The sequence below is a fragment of the Heloderma suspectum genome, chromosome 2, assembly GCF_057233095.1.
Source record: "Heloderma suspectum isolate Gila_16-S chromosome 2, 16-S_ref, whole genome shotgun sequence".
Taxonomy (NCBI): domain Eukaryota; kingdom Metazoa; phylum Chordata; class Lepidosauria; order Squamata; family Helodermatidae; genus Heloderma; species Heloderma suspectum.
Window position 1 is genome coordinate 371975220 of NC_139459.1, and position 16737 is coordinate 371991956.

At 45.5% G+C, this 16737-nt stretch overlaps 1 protein-coding gene across 2 annotated transcripts; it reads left to right on the plus strand.

Annotated features, from left to right (window-relative positions):
- The first annotated feature begins 258 nt into the window (after window positions 1-258).
- Window positions 259-10500, plus strand: LOC146356101 (uncharacterized). 2 transcript variants are annotated; one of them, XM_084831382.1, is made up of 6 exons: window positions 259-378; window positions 1248-1853; window positions 2049-2169; window positions 3581-3666; window positions 3905-4025; window positions 7455-10500. In XM_084831382.1, exons 2-6 carry the CDS (start codon window positions 1458-1460, stop codon window positions 9101-9103), a joined length of 2373 nt encoding a protein of 790 aa, XP_084687508.1. In that variant the 5' UTR covers window positions 259-378; window positions 1248-1457; the 3' UTR covers window positions 9104-10500. The 2 variants fall into 2 exon arrangements, with proteins under 2 accessions (XP_084687508.1, XP_084687509.1); XM_084831383.1 differs by having other exon boundaries at window positions 323-378; window positions 1318-1853; window positions 7458-10490.
- Window positions 10501-16737: the final 6237 nt, after the last annotated feature.

Here is a 16737-nt window from a genome sequence, read left to right on the forward strand (position 1 = left end):
GATGTTTTCCTTTGCCTTTTCCTCTCTTTTCCCCCCCCCCCCCCCAGGTTTGAGGATATGGTTTAAAGTGAGACTGAATCACCAACACATGCACAAACACACGTCCCTAAATCTCTTGTTTCTTGAACTGAGCGCTCTCTTGAAGTATATTCCCTTGTTTGTTCCTGGTCTGCCAGGTTTAAAAGTGCTTGCTTGACAGAGGTAATCCGGAGGAAGAGTTTGGGGGGTCCATGCACGAGCGCTTCGGCTGCGCTCTCTGTATGAGAAGGAGTTAAAGTGAGGAAGTCTGGCTTCCTAGAGACGCATCTTCCTGCCCTGCCCCACTCCCAGGCGTGTGGGGCGGAGTGGCGTTAGGTTTCCCCCTTGCAGCGGGATCTGGTGAGTTTTGTTTGCGTTGGGGCGAAGGCGACCCCCAGGGCTGCGGGGGGCGGGATGGAAAATGCCAGCTGGGCAGGCGAGTGAGGGTGGGTGGGTGGGAGGACCCTTAGGAGACCCCCAAAATGGGGAGAGACGCCTCAAAAGCCCTCAGCCCAGCCGGGCAGCTGCAGACTGTGAGGTTGGGGGGCTGAGAACACAAAGCAGCCCCGCCCTTTTCTGTTCCAAGGTGGGTGGTCTGTGCAGCTGACCCATTCAGGGAGGGGCTTTCCTGCTGTCTGGTTTACTTTTATTTCTTTCATTTAAACTACTTACACGCTGCTCGATAGCGTAAGATCTCCAAGGGCACGATCCTATGCATGTTTAGACAGAGAGAGAAGGCATACAACTCCCAGCATGCCCCATCCAGCATGGCTGGATGGGGCATGCTGGGAGTTGTATGCCTTCTCTCTCTGTCTAAACATGCATAGGATTGCACCCTAAGCGGTTTATATATCCAGAATGGCCTTACAGCATCTTCCTGGGGGCTTATTTGGGCTTGAACAGATTAAAATCGGTTTTAAGCTGGTTTGCATTTGCAGAGTGAGCTAAAGGGGCAGGGGCTGGGCTTGGGTCAAGGACCGGCTTGTATGTGTCTGGTGGGGTGGGGAGAATGTGAAATGGAAGCTGCCGTTGTGGGTGGGGGAATGAAGCGATGAGTGTGGATGGAAGAGGGGAATGTTAGAGGGAGACTGGCAGCAGGGATGCTGTGCTTTGGTTCTAAACCAGGTGAAGGTTTGGGACTCTGGGTTTCAGGTGAAGGAACTGACCCCACCGCCCCAGTCTCTAGTTTCCGCCTGAATCTTAGCATCATCCACCTCCCTTTCCTGCAGGGAGACGACCTAGTCACTATTTGGAACGATCTGCTTTTTCTTTGTCAAATATCATCCTTCCTGCTTTAAGGGCGTAAAAGTTCACCCACAGAGCAATGTGTTTGTGCTGCAGAAGTCAGCAGCATCACCAGTTCTGGCAGCCCTAAGAAAGAACTTGTCTGAAGGGCCAGGAAATCACCAGTGCTGGTTGTCCCAGAGGCCAGATCAAGGATGGAAGAGCAAGACTCATCTAGCTCTGATGCCGCCAAGGTCGAGGGCAGTGGGGAATTCTGGGAAAGGACGAAGCAGAGGATCCTGGGTGAGGATATGCCCTGCTCCGACATACAGCGCCAGCACTTCAGGCAGTTCCACTACCGGGAGGCCGAGGGGCCCCGAGAGGTTTGCAGCCGTCTCCACCATCTCTGCCGTCAGTGGCTGAGGCCAGAGCGACACACCAAGGCTCAGATCCTGGACCTGGTGATCCTGGAGAAATTCATGGCAGTCCTGCCCCTGGAGATGGCGAGCTGGGTCCGGGAATGTGGGGCGGAGACCAGTTCCCAGGCAGTGGCCCTGGCAGAAGGGTTCCTCCTGAGCCAGGCAGAGGACAAGAAGCAGGTAGAGCAGCAGGTGAGAGCATTTCATCCTGGGAGTGTCAAAGGGCTGAGAAAATTTGCAAGAATATCATAAAGATCCCCATCACTTGCTCATTTTTTCTGGAAATCGTCCAAGGACAGGACCACCTTGCACCGAGGACTTTTCCTGCATCATTCCTTTTCTAATTCTTCTCTCTCTCTCCAAACTTGGCTGGTCTTTCTGGTTTAGGAATTGTTTGCAGTCAAGGCCACTGACTTCCCTGAGGCAGAGAAGGCTCCATCTGACACCAGACAAAAGCCACCGTCCAGACAGACCATACAGGAGGGCAACAAAGGTGCCACCTCACTGGGTGAGGATCCATGGGGCATTTTCAGCTTGCAGAGCTTTTATCTTCCTTTGAGCTCACGGGGAACATGAGCTGCACTGTTTAAGAACATATATATCAAAAGAAGCACTTAAAATATATACTGATATAAAGCTTTATTGATTACCATAAAAAATCCATCAGTTACCTATATTTGAAGAGGCAAGCTAACAGCTCTAGGACAAGTTGTCTGTACAAATGCAAAGCTGTTTCTGGATTTGTTTTAACCTTATTTTACAGATTTGTAGAGCTAGCATACTATTCAAAGGTATATTAAAGTTAATATTTTGCCCACACATTGGTTAAGTATATAATTTGTACAGAATTACATGTAACGTTTTTCCCTTTCATTTCATTTGACCCACAGAGATCCCCTTCATACCATAATTAGTGACTTCTTTTGTGACTTTGATTTATTATGTCCATTCTTCTTTTTGTTGCTTTTATTTTGTTAGCTTTATTCTGAAATAAAATAAAATTTAATGGTACTTTCCTCAACAAGACAAACTTTAAATACTGTATTTTTTATTTACAGACCCACATGTTAATTTTTTTCCCAAGAAAGTACAATCCAGCTATAAAATATTCTGGAGGGTTTAGCATTTTTAAAAGTTAATGTGGGGAGGAGGAAGTGCCCTCTCCCTGGAACTGAAATATCAGATGTATGCAAACAGACAGAAAGGATATAATGTCAATAGAAAGTCTGGCTATCTGAGTTGCTTTCTTGGCCAACAGCCAGCCTCAGCATTCATCCACAGCTATTTCTTCCCACCCACAATCCTGCTCATGCACAAATTCTTAGTAATATTATTGTTCTCTTGAGAACATAAGAAAAGCCATGCTGGATGAGACTGAGGGTCCATCTAGCCCAGCATTCTGTTCACACAGTGGCCAACCAGCTGTCAGCCAGGAAGTGGATGGGGTGGACACATGTCTGCCCAAATCCCAGGTACATTAATATCTAGGAGTTCCCCATGGATTTACATAGGCAACTCTTTCTTCTGTCGCTGGGGTCATTTAAAAATAGCTTCTCAGTGTAAAGCGGGAAGTGACCTACCCAGAGAGTGCTATGGTTGTCTCTGTCCCCTTTTTATATCTATGTGGCTCCTTCCCACCCACTTGTCACGGTGTTTGCTTTTTAGCGAGGTAACGTTCCATGGCCGCTGAGTCCTTGTTAGGCTGTTTTGCTTGGGGTCCCCATTAGAAATTTTTTGTCCCTTAAGATTTTTTTTCCTACCGCTCCTAATCTCAGAGCCTCACAAGAGTCTGTTGCCCCCTCCCTGTTGTGCATAGATGGTGCGATTTAAGCTACATGTGGACAAGTACGGGCAGAGTTGGAATGAAAATAGAGGGAAACATAAACAGAGCTGCCCTTCACCTTTTGTGTTTCTCACAGGAAACGGACCAAGGATGCGGGAAATACGTGCCAGCTCATCTCTTTGTCGTGGTCAGCTGGAAACAGCTTCCATGCAACCGGATCAGGTAGCAGGGATGGTCACTAAAGAGCGGGCAGTTTGGGGATATCTTTACCATGCCTCAAAGGATCCATCTCTTCCCCGTTTCTCTGGTCAGTGTTGCCCTCTAATGACACTGTGAATACCACGCATGAAGATTTATCCTCAGGGACAATCCCCTGGCTACATAATTTTCTTTTCTGATTGTTCTTAGGAGGGAGAGAACCATTTACCTTTTCGGATCACGGATGATTTTCTTCTTCCAGGTGACCTCCGAGGAGGTGGCTGTGCATTTTGCCGAGGAGGAGTGGGCCCTGCTGGGTCCGTACCAAAGAGCTCTGCACAGAGAAGTCATGGCAGAGAATCTTGGGATGGTGGCCTCTCTGGGTAAGGCTCCACATTTCTTGTGGTGGACAAGTGCTCCTTCAGCAGTCTTGCTCTGTTTTAGCAGCCAGTGTCCTTCTCTTCCAGCCTGGGTGGTTTCTGAGGTCTCTTCTGACTTGGTGGACCTTTTTCAAAGCCACAGTAGATAGTGGCCACGTTCGCTCACTGTGCTAAGCCGCCCTGCAAATAAGCTACGCAGCGTGGGTTGTTTGTAGAACAACCCACAGTGCGCCTGACAGATGATTGGGCTGACCATGGGGTTGTTCTCCCTCTCCTTTCCTCTCGGTCCTCCAGCCGGTATTCTAGTGCCCTTTGCGCAAGAACCCATTTTGTCTCCCCATCCTCTCTCCTCCCTGCTCTGATCACTACCCTTTTTTGTTCCCCAGCTTAATATATATATATATATATATATATTCCAACTCCAGGAAATTGCGCAAATGGGGTCTTAAGTTTTTGTTTGTTTGTTTGTTTCAGCTCCAGAAAATTGCATAATTGTGTCCATAATTTTAAAAGGGGGGGGTGGTCTTTCACAAGTGCGATATGTGTAGCCTTGCCTTATCAATGTCCCTGTAAGTTTCAGCAGGCAAAGGAAGGGAAGTATGGAAGGCAACAAACAGGGAAATTGACAAGGCGAGATTGCATATAGGCTAATTTGCGCACAATGGAAAAGCAGGGATGGGGGCGGGGGAAACGGGAGAAGTGGGTGCACCAAAAGGGGGTGTGGGACATTCTCTCCTCCTTGGCACATTGATCCTCTTGGTTTTAAGTGTTGAATCGACACTTTTCAGTGTCCTCCACCGTTTCAACACTTCTCTGTGTCTCCAGCAAGTCCAGAAGGAGGAGATCTCGGCTCCCCCAACTTTCTGCAGCCCCCATTCAGAGCAGTTACTGCTGTGGTTATTGCAAAAGTGAGCTGAGAAAAGGGTGGGGAGAGCCAAGATCTCCCCTTTCTGGAGCAGCTGGAGTCTCAGGGAAGTGTTGAAAAGGTGAAGGACACTGACAAGTGTCAGGTCAACACTTAAACTGAGAGGATCACCAAGGGGGAGAGATTGTTCCCCCTTCGTTTTGGTGCACCAGCTTCTCCCAGTCCCTGTCAACAGTGTGCAATGCAGCATATATACAGCCTCACTGTATAGAGCCCGGCCCCTTAGGCATGCAGAACACAGGCAATGCCACTGAGCTTTCGGACTGTTAATTCCTTAGTTTTCCCACCCTCAGAATTATATCCTGCCCCTCCTCGGAGAAGATTAGAGCAGCATGCATAGAGTTGTTCCATTTAGATGCATAACAAGCTGCCTTGGGCACTTTACATGGAAAAGCAGAGTACACATATAATCTTCTATATATATATAAAAGTCAAAAATTGTGTGTGGGTTTGTGTGTTTGTGGCTGGCTGCAGGGCCGACTGTAACGCAGGGAATAAAGGGGAGCTGCCCTGGGTGTAATCACACTGTAGGGGCCACTGAGCCTGCCATTTAGGCCCTACAGTTGCTGCCCCTTTTACTTCACGTTCTCACTTGCCAGAGTGTATGACGGGACTCACTGGGTTCCATTACTACTTTGTCTATACTTTCCCTTACTAACAAGCACACCCTCAGTCATGGTACAGGCCAGGTTTCTGATTTCAGCTACCAGTCATCCTGTTGGCCATCTTTCGTTCTATTGGTCTCCCGCCCATTCACTCTGACTTCCTTCACCTTGGATTGGCTGGCCGCCGTTTGTTCCCTCCCCTTTACTCATGGTTTCTTTTCTGACCCTGGAGAGCATTTGGTTTCTCTCCCCTGTTCCTGCAATATCCAGCAAGGAAGCCTGTGTTGAACATTTTAATAGTGGTATGAGATTCAGTGTGGATTATATTGCAGTAGTGCTTACAGATTCAGTCTCTTGCATTTTTAGTAGTGTTTTTTATTCAATCTGCTCATTATAATTGTTGTGCTTTTTTAATCAAGTCTGGTGGATTCAACTTTTCACCTTTCTTATGGGGCCTTTCCAAGAAGCGTAAACCTACCTTAATGTGTTTCTAACAAATAGTGCCTATGACAAAATTACATCCCGGGCAACGCTGGGTATATCAGCTAGTAAATAAATAAAATAAGCAACCCTATGAAACAGCAAAGTCTTAGGTGCTGTTCATAGAATCATAGAATAGTAGGGTTGGAAGGGGCCTGTCAGACCATCGAGTCCAACCCCCTGCTCAGTGCAGGAATCCAAGTCAGAGCATCCCTGACAGGTGGCTGTCCAGCCTCGTCTTGAATGCCTCCAGTGTGGGAGAGCCCACCACCACCCCAGGTAATCGGTTCCATTGTCGTATTGCTCTAAGTCGGGAAGTTTTTCCTGATGTTCCACCGCAATCTGGCTTCCTGTCACTTGAGCCCATTATTCCGTGTCCTGCACTCTGGGATGATTGAGGAGAGACCCTGGCCTTCCTCTCTGTGACAACCTTTCAAGTACTTGAAGAGCGCTATTGTATCTCCTCTCAGTCTCCTCATCTCAAGGCCAAACATGTCCAGTTTGTTCAGTCTCTCCTCATAGGGCTTTGTTTCCAGTTCCCTGATCGTCTTTGTTGCCCTCCTCTGAACCCTCTCCAGTTTGTCTGCATCCGTCTTAAAGTGTGGTGCCCAGAACTGGACACAGTACTCCAGATGAGGCTTAACCAGTGCTGAGTAGAGGGCAACTAGTACTTCCTGTGATTTGGAAGCTATACTTCTATTAATGCAGCCCAAAATAGCATTTGCCTTTCACATGTAACAGAGACAAATTGTGGATTACATAACCCACAATTTGCTGCAGGGTGTGTTCTGCAGCCTTTTTGAGTAATCAACCCCTGTGGCATCCGAGACTGGACATTATAGGTTAATTGTGGCTTAAATAACCTGCAGTTAATCTAACTACAAATTGGCTGAGTTGACAGAACACATGAACACCCAGTGGTTGAATGTGATTTGTTGTTGAACTGTGGATTATCATGCTATCTGAACATGGCTCATTTTCCACAGTGTGGCTTGTTAACCATGTAGTGTGGCTTGTTCACCGCCCTGAACAACCCAACAACAAACCATAGATTCTCAAAGTGGCTTGTTCAAGAAAAATAAGCCACACTGCATAGTTAACAAGCCACACTGCAGAAAACACGCTGCATTCAGACAACATGATAACCCAGGCTACCACAACAACCCACAGTTCAGCAACAACCCACACTCAACCACTGAGTGTGGGTTAGCATGTTGTGTGAACCAAGTACGGATGGGCCTAAGGCTCCCCAGTAAGTTTCACAGGTAGGAGCTGAGCCTTAGTCTCTGTGGACCCAATCCAGCACTCTACACAGTACCAGCTCTTAATTATTTCCAACAGGCATAATCTGCTTCAAGTATGACCTCTCCTTTCATGTTCTTTTTCTCTTGAGCTGTTGCCAGTTTTCCCTCTTCTTTCCAGTAGGCGATTGGCAGGAGTTTGAGACTGAAGGCGAAGCATGCAGCATATGTATAGAAGGAGCCCAATGTGAAGCATTTAAATGTGGAAAGAGCTTCAATGTAAACAGAGCCCTTAGGTATCATCAAAGAATTCACACAAGGGAGAAACCATTTCAATGCTTGGAGTGCGGGGAAAAATTCCGTCAGAGCTCAGCCCTTATATCACACAAAACAATCCACAGAGCAGAGAAGCCATTTAAATGCTTGGAGTGTGGAAAGAGCTTCAGTATAAACAAAGCCCTTGTTTACCATCGGAGAATTCACACAGGAGAAAAACCATTTCAGTGCTTGGAGTGCGGGAAAACATTCAATCACATCTCAAACCTTATATCACACAAAAGAATCCACACAGGAGAGAAGCCATATAAATGTTTGGAGTGTGGAAAGAATTTCCGTCTGAATGGACACCTTACGTCACACAAAAGAATGCACACAGGGGAGAAACAATTTAAATGCTTGGAGTGTGGAAAGCACTTCACTGTAAGCGCAAACCTCAGGAACCACCAAAGGATCCACACAGGGGAGAAACCATTTAAATGTCTGGATTGTGGAAAGAGTTTCACTGAAAAAAAAACCCTTGTGCAGCATCAAAGAATCCACACAGGAGAGAAGCCATTTAAATGCTTCGAGTGTGGAAAGACCTTCCGTATAAACAAATCCCTTGTGTACCATCAAAGAATTCACACAGGGGAAAAACCATTTCAGTGCTTGGAATGTGGAAAAAAATTCAGTCAGAGCTCAAACCTTATATCACACAAAAGAGTCCACACAGGAGAGAAGCCATTTAAATGCTTGGAATGTGGAAAGAATTTCCATCTGAATGGACAACTTATGTCACACCAAAAAATTCACACAGGGGAGAAACAATTTAAATGCTTGCGGGGTGGAAAAAACTTCAGTCAGAAGATAAATCAGCAAATTCCCACAGGAGAGAATAAATACTCAGAGTGTGGAAAGAACTTCAGTCAAAGCTCATACCTTACATCACACACAAATATTCACACAGGTGAGAAACCATTTAAATGCTTGGAGTGTGGAAAGAGTTTCAATGAAAAAAAGACCCTCGTGCAGCATCAAAGAATCCACACAGGGGAGAAGCCATTTAAATGTCTGGATTGTGGAAAGAGCTTCACTGAAAAAAAAACCCTTGTGCAGCATCAAAGAATCCACACAGGGGAGAAGCCATTTAAATGCTTGGAGTGTGGAAAGAGCTTCAGTGTAAACACAAGGCTCATGTACCATCAAAGAATCCATACAGGGGAAAAGCCTTTTAAATGTCTGGATTGTGGAAAGAGCTTCACTGAAAACAAAACCCTTGTGCGCCATCAAAGAATTCACACAGGGGAGAAACCATTTAAATGTCTGGAGTGCGGAAAAAAATTCAGTCAGAGCTCAACCCTTACATCACACAAAAGAATCCACACAGGGGAGAAGCCATTTAAATGCTTGGAATGTGGAAAGAATTTCCGTCAGAACTCAAGCCTTTCGTCACACAAAAGAATTCACAGAGGGGAAGAACATTATAAACGTTCGGCGTGTGGAAAGAGTATTACCAGCAACAACAACCTCATGGACCATCAAAGAATCCATACAAAGGCAAAATCATTTTAATGCATAGGGTGTGGAAAGAGCTTCACTATAAACACAAGCCTCAGGAACCATCAAAGAATCCACACGGTGGAGAAACCATTTAAATCTTCATGTGTGGAAAGATATTCCATAAGCACTTGTACATGATGAAACATGGGAGAATCCACATAGGGGGAAAAGCCATTTAAATGGTTGGACTGTGGTTAACAGCTGTTGCCAGACACCCTAATATCCTGCTAACTTGGCATGGTAAAAGAGGAAGGAACATTAGCTGAGAGGAAGGCAATTGTTAGTCCAGTTAACTAGAAGCCATCTTGGTTTTGATGAGTTAGCAGTTACAGGTTGGGGGGGCATCATTTGTGTTTTAATAATTAAACTCAAATTTGGGGCATGTAAACAGCATCCTGAGAGCCCAATAGTTAGGACTTTTTAGACCCAAAGAAGCTGTACTCCCTCCTGGAAGAGGAATCTTTTGGGACCCCCCCCCTTTCCCTTTTCCTCTCTCCCACTCTTTCTTTTTTGCTGAAGAGGCATCCCACCGCCTCCACTTTCATCACACCCCAAACTGCGCAGGTATGGATTAGTAGCATAAAGCCACTATCCAAACCTCTCCACGACAAGTCCATTAGCTTTGAAAACCTCCCTCCTCTCTTCCTTTGATTATGCCACTTTTCTGGGGAACTCAATCAGCTTTTTCTTGCTCTTTTTCCTGTTTCTTCACAGATTTCTATGCCTTGTTGGCTACCCCTCTCTTTTGCTCACAAGCTCAGCTAGATCCCTGATCAATCTCCTTTTCCTCCCCTGCTATTCTCCGTGAGCATCTCTACACCAGCCTAAAATCCTGCAGTGAAAGCAGGGCTTTCTGCTTCCATTTTAAATGCAGGATCACAACGGACTCCCCTACACATGCTTCCTCCCGCCCCCCTTCTCCCTTATCTGAGTCTTCCATATGTTTCATTATACAGCCCCTAGAAGGCCCTGTGGCCCAGCTCCTCTTATTGCAACTTTTCCTTTCTCATGAGGGAGCTCAAGTGGAACTCATGCTGTAATTCGGTAGCTCATTATCTCCAATCTTTTAAAAAATGGAATAAAGGTCATTTAGTGCGAGAGATGCCTGGAGGTTGACGACGTCATCTAAAGGACCTGCAAACTTCTGTGAGTAACCAGTCTCAATAGCAGGATAAAAGCTCTGTGTGAAGAAGCCCCGTATCTATTTCCCTCCTTCTTTTCTTTGCTACCAGGCCCACCCCTGCCACAGCCTGTGAATTACCCTAAACCATTGCTTTGAATGTGTTTGTCCTAATAATTAGAACTATTAGTATGAATAAAATGGAAGCCTATAAATGCCTTGCAGCTTTGTCTGATCTTTTTTGAATATATGCTTTAATTTCTTTCAATAAATTACTCTTGAGATAAGCAACTGTGGCTTTAATCTCCAAACTCCATAATCATTAAGGTGCAAGCTTTGGGACACTGTTAAATGTTAAATGTTTCAATGTTAAAAGTTCCCCCCGAGTGTCTGGGCTGCATGTCTGAAAGCGCACATTCAAGCGTACATCTGTATGAAACAGGGTGTTTGGTAACAGGGATAGTAGGAGATACTACATTATTTCACATCAAAAAATTCTCACAGGGAGAAATAATTTTAATATTTGGAGCGTGTAAAGAGCTTCTATTTGGTTAACTCCTTTACTTAAATGAAAGAATTATCATTGGGGAGAAAACATATAGATGCTTGGAGTGTGGAAAGAGCTTCAGGAGGAATGGCAACCTCAGCAGATATCACTTGGAGGATAAACAGTACAGATGTTCAGATGGTAGGATTGATTTTTCTCATAGAGAAAGTGTTAAATCATCAGAAACTGCACATAGAGGAGAAACCATGCTTGGAGTGTGGAAAGATCTTCCATGAGAACTCAGAACTGGCTGAACATCAGCCAGTGGATACAAATGCTTGAAAAGAGGGTGAGCCAGAGCATATGGTTTAAAGCATATGATTTAAACCCCAGCCTTTTTGGACCCATGGTCACTGTTACCCATTGCTGTGGGCACCATTACATGAAGGATATGGCTAGTCACATAATAGCTGCTGTGGGGGCCTGGCTAGGAATGCTGGGAGTTGCAGGACTGTTTCCTGTCTAAACTTCACCCTGAGACGAGTGTCCCTTGAGTCCTTACAAAGTCTCAGAAAGCATTCTCTTGAAAACCCCAGAGTAAATGGTAGTATTTCCTTATGTACAAAATATCCCTTTAATAAACCTCTTCATTTAATAGTTCATCTTGCCTCTAAGGTTGGTGCCCATCTCACGCCTATGTGCCTGGCGGGGGCATGCTGGGGATTGTAGGACTTTCTTCGGTCTGACCATGCATAGGATTGTGCCCTAGGTCTTTTTTATACCAAGCTACTAGGAGGTTTGAAAGTGTTCTAAGAGAATTGGTGGCAGCGGAAAAGGGCAGCTTGGGGAACTCTGAGTTATAGTGGCAGGGAGTTCCTTAGCCCCTGAAATAGAAGCATTTGCTAGAAAAAAGGAATTCCACAGGTGGTGGCAGCGCTGGGAGCAAATTCCCCCTAAGAAACAAATGATAAGAATGTCCTTTAGGAAGGATGGAACCTTTCTGAAGGTACTGGGGTGGGGGTGGGGGTGGGGGGTACATCAAATCATAAACCAAAGTACAAACAGGAAGAAAAATAGGAAGAAAAGGAGGGTTTACAACAGAAGGGAATACCCTCGTTCAGATTGTATTTTGCATTTCAGAAATCACCCCCCCACAAAAAATGGATCGACTCGTAATTGCATTTATTCTGTGTTAATTTAGTTGCTTGGTGGTTAGTGTAGCTCTCACACTGAAGGATGTGTTTTTTTGCCCAAGTGTCTCTCACTTGAAAAATAGTGAAGATCACTGGTCTAAGGAGTTAAAAGTGGGGAAGTCTGGATTCCTAGAGAAGCATCTTCCTGTCCTGCCCCCCACCCAATCCATGGTGGTGTCCCCCTTACAGCAGGATCTAGTGACTGCATTGGAGCAAAGGTGACCCCCCCCAGGGCTGCAGTGGGGGCTTGGAAATTGCCAGCTAGGCAAGGAAATGAGGGGTGGGTGGAAGACCCCCAAATGAAGACCTTCACGATAGGGAGAGATGCCCCTTAGCCCAGCCAGGCACCTGCAGATTGTGAGGTTGGGGGGGCTGAGAATACAAAGCCCTCCCCCCTTTCTCCTCCAACATGGTGGTCGGGGTCTACTACCAGCCACCCAATCAAGGAGAAGACAAGGATGAAACTTTTTAAAAGCAAATTGCCAAGGTTTCAAGGAAGCATGATGTAGTAGTAATGGGGGACTTCAATTTCCCCGATATTTGTTGAGAGACAAATTCTGCAAAACATGGCCCCTCCAAGAAATTCCTGACTTGTGTTGTGGATAACTTCCTCCTACAGAAAGTAGAGGAAGGAACTAGAGGATCGGCTGTCCTTGACTTGATCCTAACCAACAGAGATGACTTAGTGGATAAAGTAGCAGTTACGGGAACTCGGGCGGGGGAAAGTGACCATGTTATACTTGAGTTCTTGGTTCTAAAAGAACCAAAAGCCAAGTATAGCCAAATGCATCTCTTGATTTTAGGAAAGCCAATTTTAATCAACTCAGAACAATGATAAGTAAGGTCCCATGGCGAGCAACTCTAACAAGAAAAGGAGTCCTAGATGGGTGGGAGCTTTTAAAAAAGGAAATTCTAAAGGCACAATTACAAACAATTCCAACAACAAAAAAGGATGGAAGACAACAGAAAAAGCCACTGTGGCTTCACAAAAAGCTTAGAGATGACCTGAAAACAAAAAAGGACACATATAGGAAGTGGAAAGAAGGCCAAGTTAACAAAGGAAGAGTACAGGCAGGTAGCACAGAATTGCAGGGATGGCATCAGGAAGGCTAAAGCTGAGAACAAGCTGAGGCTAGCTAAAAGCAACAAAAGGCTCTCTTCAGATATATGCATAGTAAAAGACAGAAGAAATAAATGGTGGTTCAACTATTAAATAAAGATGGCAAAATGATAACAGATGACAAAGAAAAGGCAGAAGTGCTCAATTCCTACTTTGGCTCAGTCTTCTCCCAAAACAGGGTCTATGAGCCCCCTGGCAAAGGTGAAGTCCAAGCTGAAGGGGCAGGATTGCAGTTTGTGATCAATAGGCATATGGTCAAGGAATACTTAATTACTTTGAATGAGTTAAAATCTCCAGGGCCAGATGAACTGCATCCTAGAGTAATAAAGGAACTGGCAGAACAACTCTCAGAACCACTGTCTATTCTGTTTGAGAAATCATGGAGGACGGGGGAAGTGCCAGATGACTGGAGGAGGGCTACTGTTGTCCCTATCTTCAAAAAAGGCAAAAAGGAGGAAACTTGGAACTACAGACCAGTCAGTCTGACATCAATCCCTGGGAAAATTCTGGAGCAGATGATAAAGCAATCCATCTGTAAGCACCTTGAAAACAGTGCTGTGATTACTTGCAGCCAACATGGATATGTCAAGAACAGATCCTGCCAGACAAATCTGATCTCATTTTTGGATCAGGTAACCTCCCTTGTGGACTATGGGAATGCTGTGGACATAATATATCTTGCCTTCAGCAAATCTATCCACAAAGTGCCCCATGATCTCCTGATGAGCAAACTAGCTCAAAGAGGGCTGGATGAAACAACTATCAGGTGGATCCACAGCTGGCTATATAATAAGACCCAAGGAGGGCTTCTCAATGGGATCTTCCCAAACTAGGGAGAGGTAACGAGTGGGGTACCGCAGGGCTCAGTCCTGGGCCAGTGCTCTTCAACATTTTTCTTAATGACTTGGAGGAGGAGGTGCAGGGAATGCTGATCAAATTTGCAGATGACACAAAATTGGGCGGGATAGCTAATACTTTGGAAGACAGAAACAAAATTCAAAGTGATCTTGATAGGCTGGAGCGCTGGGCAGAAAACAACAGAATGACATTTAATAGGGATAAATGCCAAGTTCTGCGCCTAGGAAAAAGAAACCAAATGCACAGTTACAAGATGGAGGATACTTGGCTCAACAACACTACAAGCGAGAAGGATCTTGGAATTGTTGTAGATCACAAGCTGAATATGAGCCAACAATGTGATGTGGCTGCAAAAAAGGCCAATGCTCTTTTGGGCTGCATTAATAGAAGTATAGCTTCCAAATCCCAGGAAATACTAGTTCCCCTCTACTCAGCACTGGTTAGGCCTCATCTGGAGTACTGTGTCCAATTCTGGGCACTACATTATAAGAAGGATGCAAACAAACTGGAGAAGATTCAGAGGAGGTCAACGAAGATGATCAGGGGACTGGAAACAAAGCCCTATGAGGAGAGACTGAAAGAACTGGGCATGTTTAGCCTTGAGAAGACTGAGGGGTGATATGAGCAGGGAGTTGGACTGTGTCCAGTTCTGGACACCACACTTTAAGAAGGATGCAGACAAACTGGAAAAGGTTCAGAGGAAGGCAACGAACATAGAATCATAGAATAGTAGGGTTGGAAGGGGCCTATAAGACCATCGAGTCCCACCCCCTGCTCAATGCAGGAATCCAAGTCAGAGCACCCCTGACAGATCTCTGTCCAGCCTCGTCTTGAATGCCTCCAGTGTGGGAAAGCCCACCACCACCTCAGGTAATGGGTTCCATTGTCATATTGCTCTAACAGTCGGGAATTTTTTCCTGATGTCCAGCCGGAATCTGGCTTCCTGTAACTTGAGCCCCTTATTCCGTGTCCTGCACTCTGGGATGATCGAGAAGGGATGCTGGCCTTCCTCTCTGTGACAACCTTTCAGGTACTTGAAGAGCGTGATCCTACCTCAGTCTTCTCAAGGCTAAACATGCCCAGTTCTTTCAGTCCCTCCTCATAGGGCTTTGTTTCCAGTCCCCTGATCATCTTCGTTGCCCTCCTCTAAACCCTCTCAAGCTGGTCAGCCACTGTATGAACAAAATGCTGGATTAGATGGATCCTGGCTCAGATCCTGTACAGCTCTTATGTTGCCATGATCAGCAAGAAATGTGTGTATGTGAGGTGTGTGTGTGCCTGTGTCAATCATCTGACTGCCAGGCCAGATAAATGGCTATTGTACAGCTCAGAAATTCCCAGTTGCACATCCTTGTTTGGTCTTTCATTTCTTCTGCCAGGTTACAGATGGGGTTTAAAGGGAGGCTGCATCATCAGCGCATGCACTCTCTCTCTCTTTAAATCACACTCTAAATCCAGTCAAAACTGGTGGCTCCACTTTTGGTGGTGTTGTGCATCTGTTCTGGGTTTCAGTCAGAACCATCCAGAACTTTAAAGCAGCTGTCCAAGGTGCTGAACCCTATCCCCAGCAGGTTTAGCACGTTGGATAGCTATGGAAGATATAGGGCTCCTTCACACGGAGCTTTTACCCTGTGATTGAGAATGTTCCCTCATGGAAGTTTGCGGGGACTTTTCATAACGTCGTTAACCTCCAGGGCACATCCAGAGGTATTTGGTTATATTCCTGGTTATTTTGCTCCAAAAAGTTCCAGAATTACACAAAAGAACTATACAGGAAAGATCTTAATGTCCCTGTTAGCCATGATAGTGTGGTCACTGAACCTGAGCCAGACATCCTCGAGAGTGAAGTCAAATGGGCCTTAGGAAGCATTACTAACAACAAAGCTAGCAGAGATGACAGTATTCCAGCTAAGCTATTTAAAATCCTAAAAGATGATGCTGTTAAAGTGCTGCAGTCAATATGCCAACACATTTGGAACACTCAACAGTGGCCACAAGACTGGAAAAGGTCAGTTTATATTCCAGTTCCAAAGAAGGGCAATGCCAAAGGGTGTTCAAACTACTGTATAATTGCGCTCATTTCACATGCCAGCAAGGTGATGCTCAAAATCCTACAAGCTAGGCTTCAGCAGCATGTGAACCGAGAACTACCAGAAGTACAAGCTGGGTTTCGAAGAGGCAGAGGAACTAGAGATCAGATCGCCAACATTCGCTGGATCATGGAGAAAGCAAGAGAATTCCAGAAAAACGTCTATTTCTGCTTCATTGTCTACGCTAAAGCCTTTGATTGTGTGGATCGCAACAAACTGTGGCAAATTCTTAAAGAGATGGGAGTACCAGACCACCTTACTTGTCTCCTGAGAAACCTGTACGAGGGTCAACAAGCAACAGTAAGAACCGGACATGGAACAACCAATTGGTTCAAAATTGGGAAAGGAGTACGACAAGGCTGTATATTGTTACCCTGCTTATTTAACTGATATGCAGAGTACATCATGAGAAACGCCGAGTTGGATGAATCACAGGTCGGAATTAAGATTGCCGGGAGAATTATCAACAACCTCAGATACGCAGACGATACCACCCTAATGGCAGAAAGCGAAGAGGATCTAACGAGCCTCTTGTTGAGGGTGAAAGAGGAGAGTGCAAAAGCTGGTTTGAAACTCAACATTAAAAAAACGAAGATCATGGCATCTGGCCCCATCACTTCCTGGCATATAGAAGCGGAAAAAATGGAAGCAGTGACAGATTTTACTTTCTTGGGCTCCAAGATCACCACAGACGGTGACATGAAATTAAAAGATTCTTGCTCCTTGGGAGGAAAGCTATGGCAAACCTAGACAGCATAGTAAGAAGCAGAGACATCAT

Bases quoted from the DNA above. Each gene is read 5' to 3' on its own strand.
- LOC146356101 (XM_084831382.1), top strand. From the start codon at position 1,458: ATGGAAGAGCAAGACTCATCTAGCTCTGATGCCGCCAAGGTCGAGGGC. The intron at 2,170-3,580 runs GTGAGGATCCAT...TGTTTCTCACAG, and splicing joins CAAAGGTGCCACCTCACTGG to GAAACGGACCAAGGATGCGG. The intron at 4,026-7,454 runs GTAAGGCTCCAC...TCTTCTTTCCAG, and splicing joins TGGGATGGTGGCCTCTCTGG to TAGGCGATTGGCAGGAGTTT.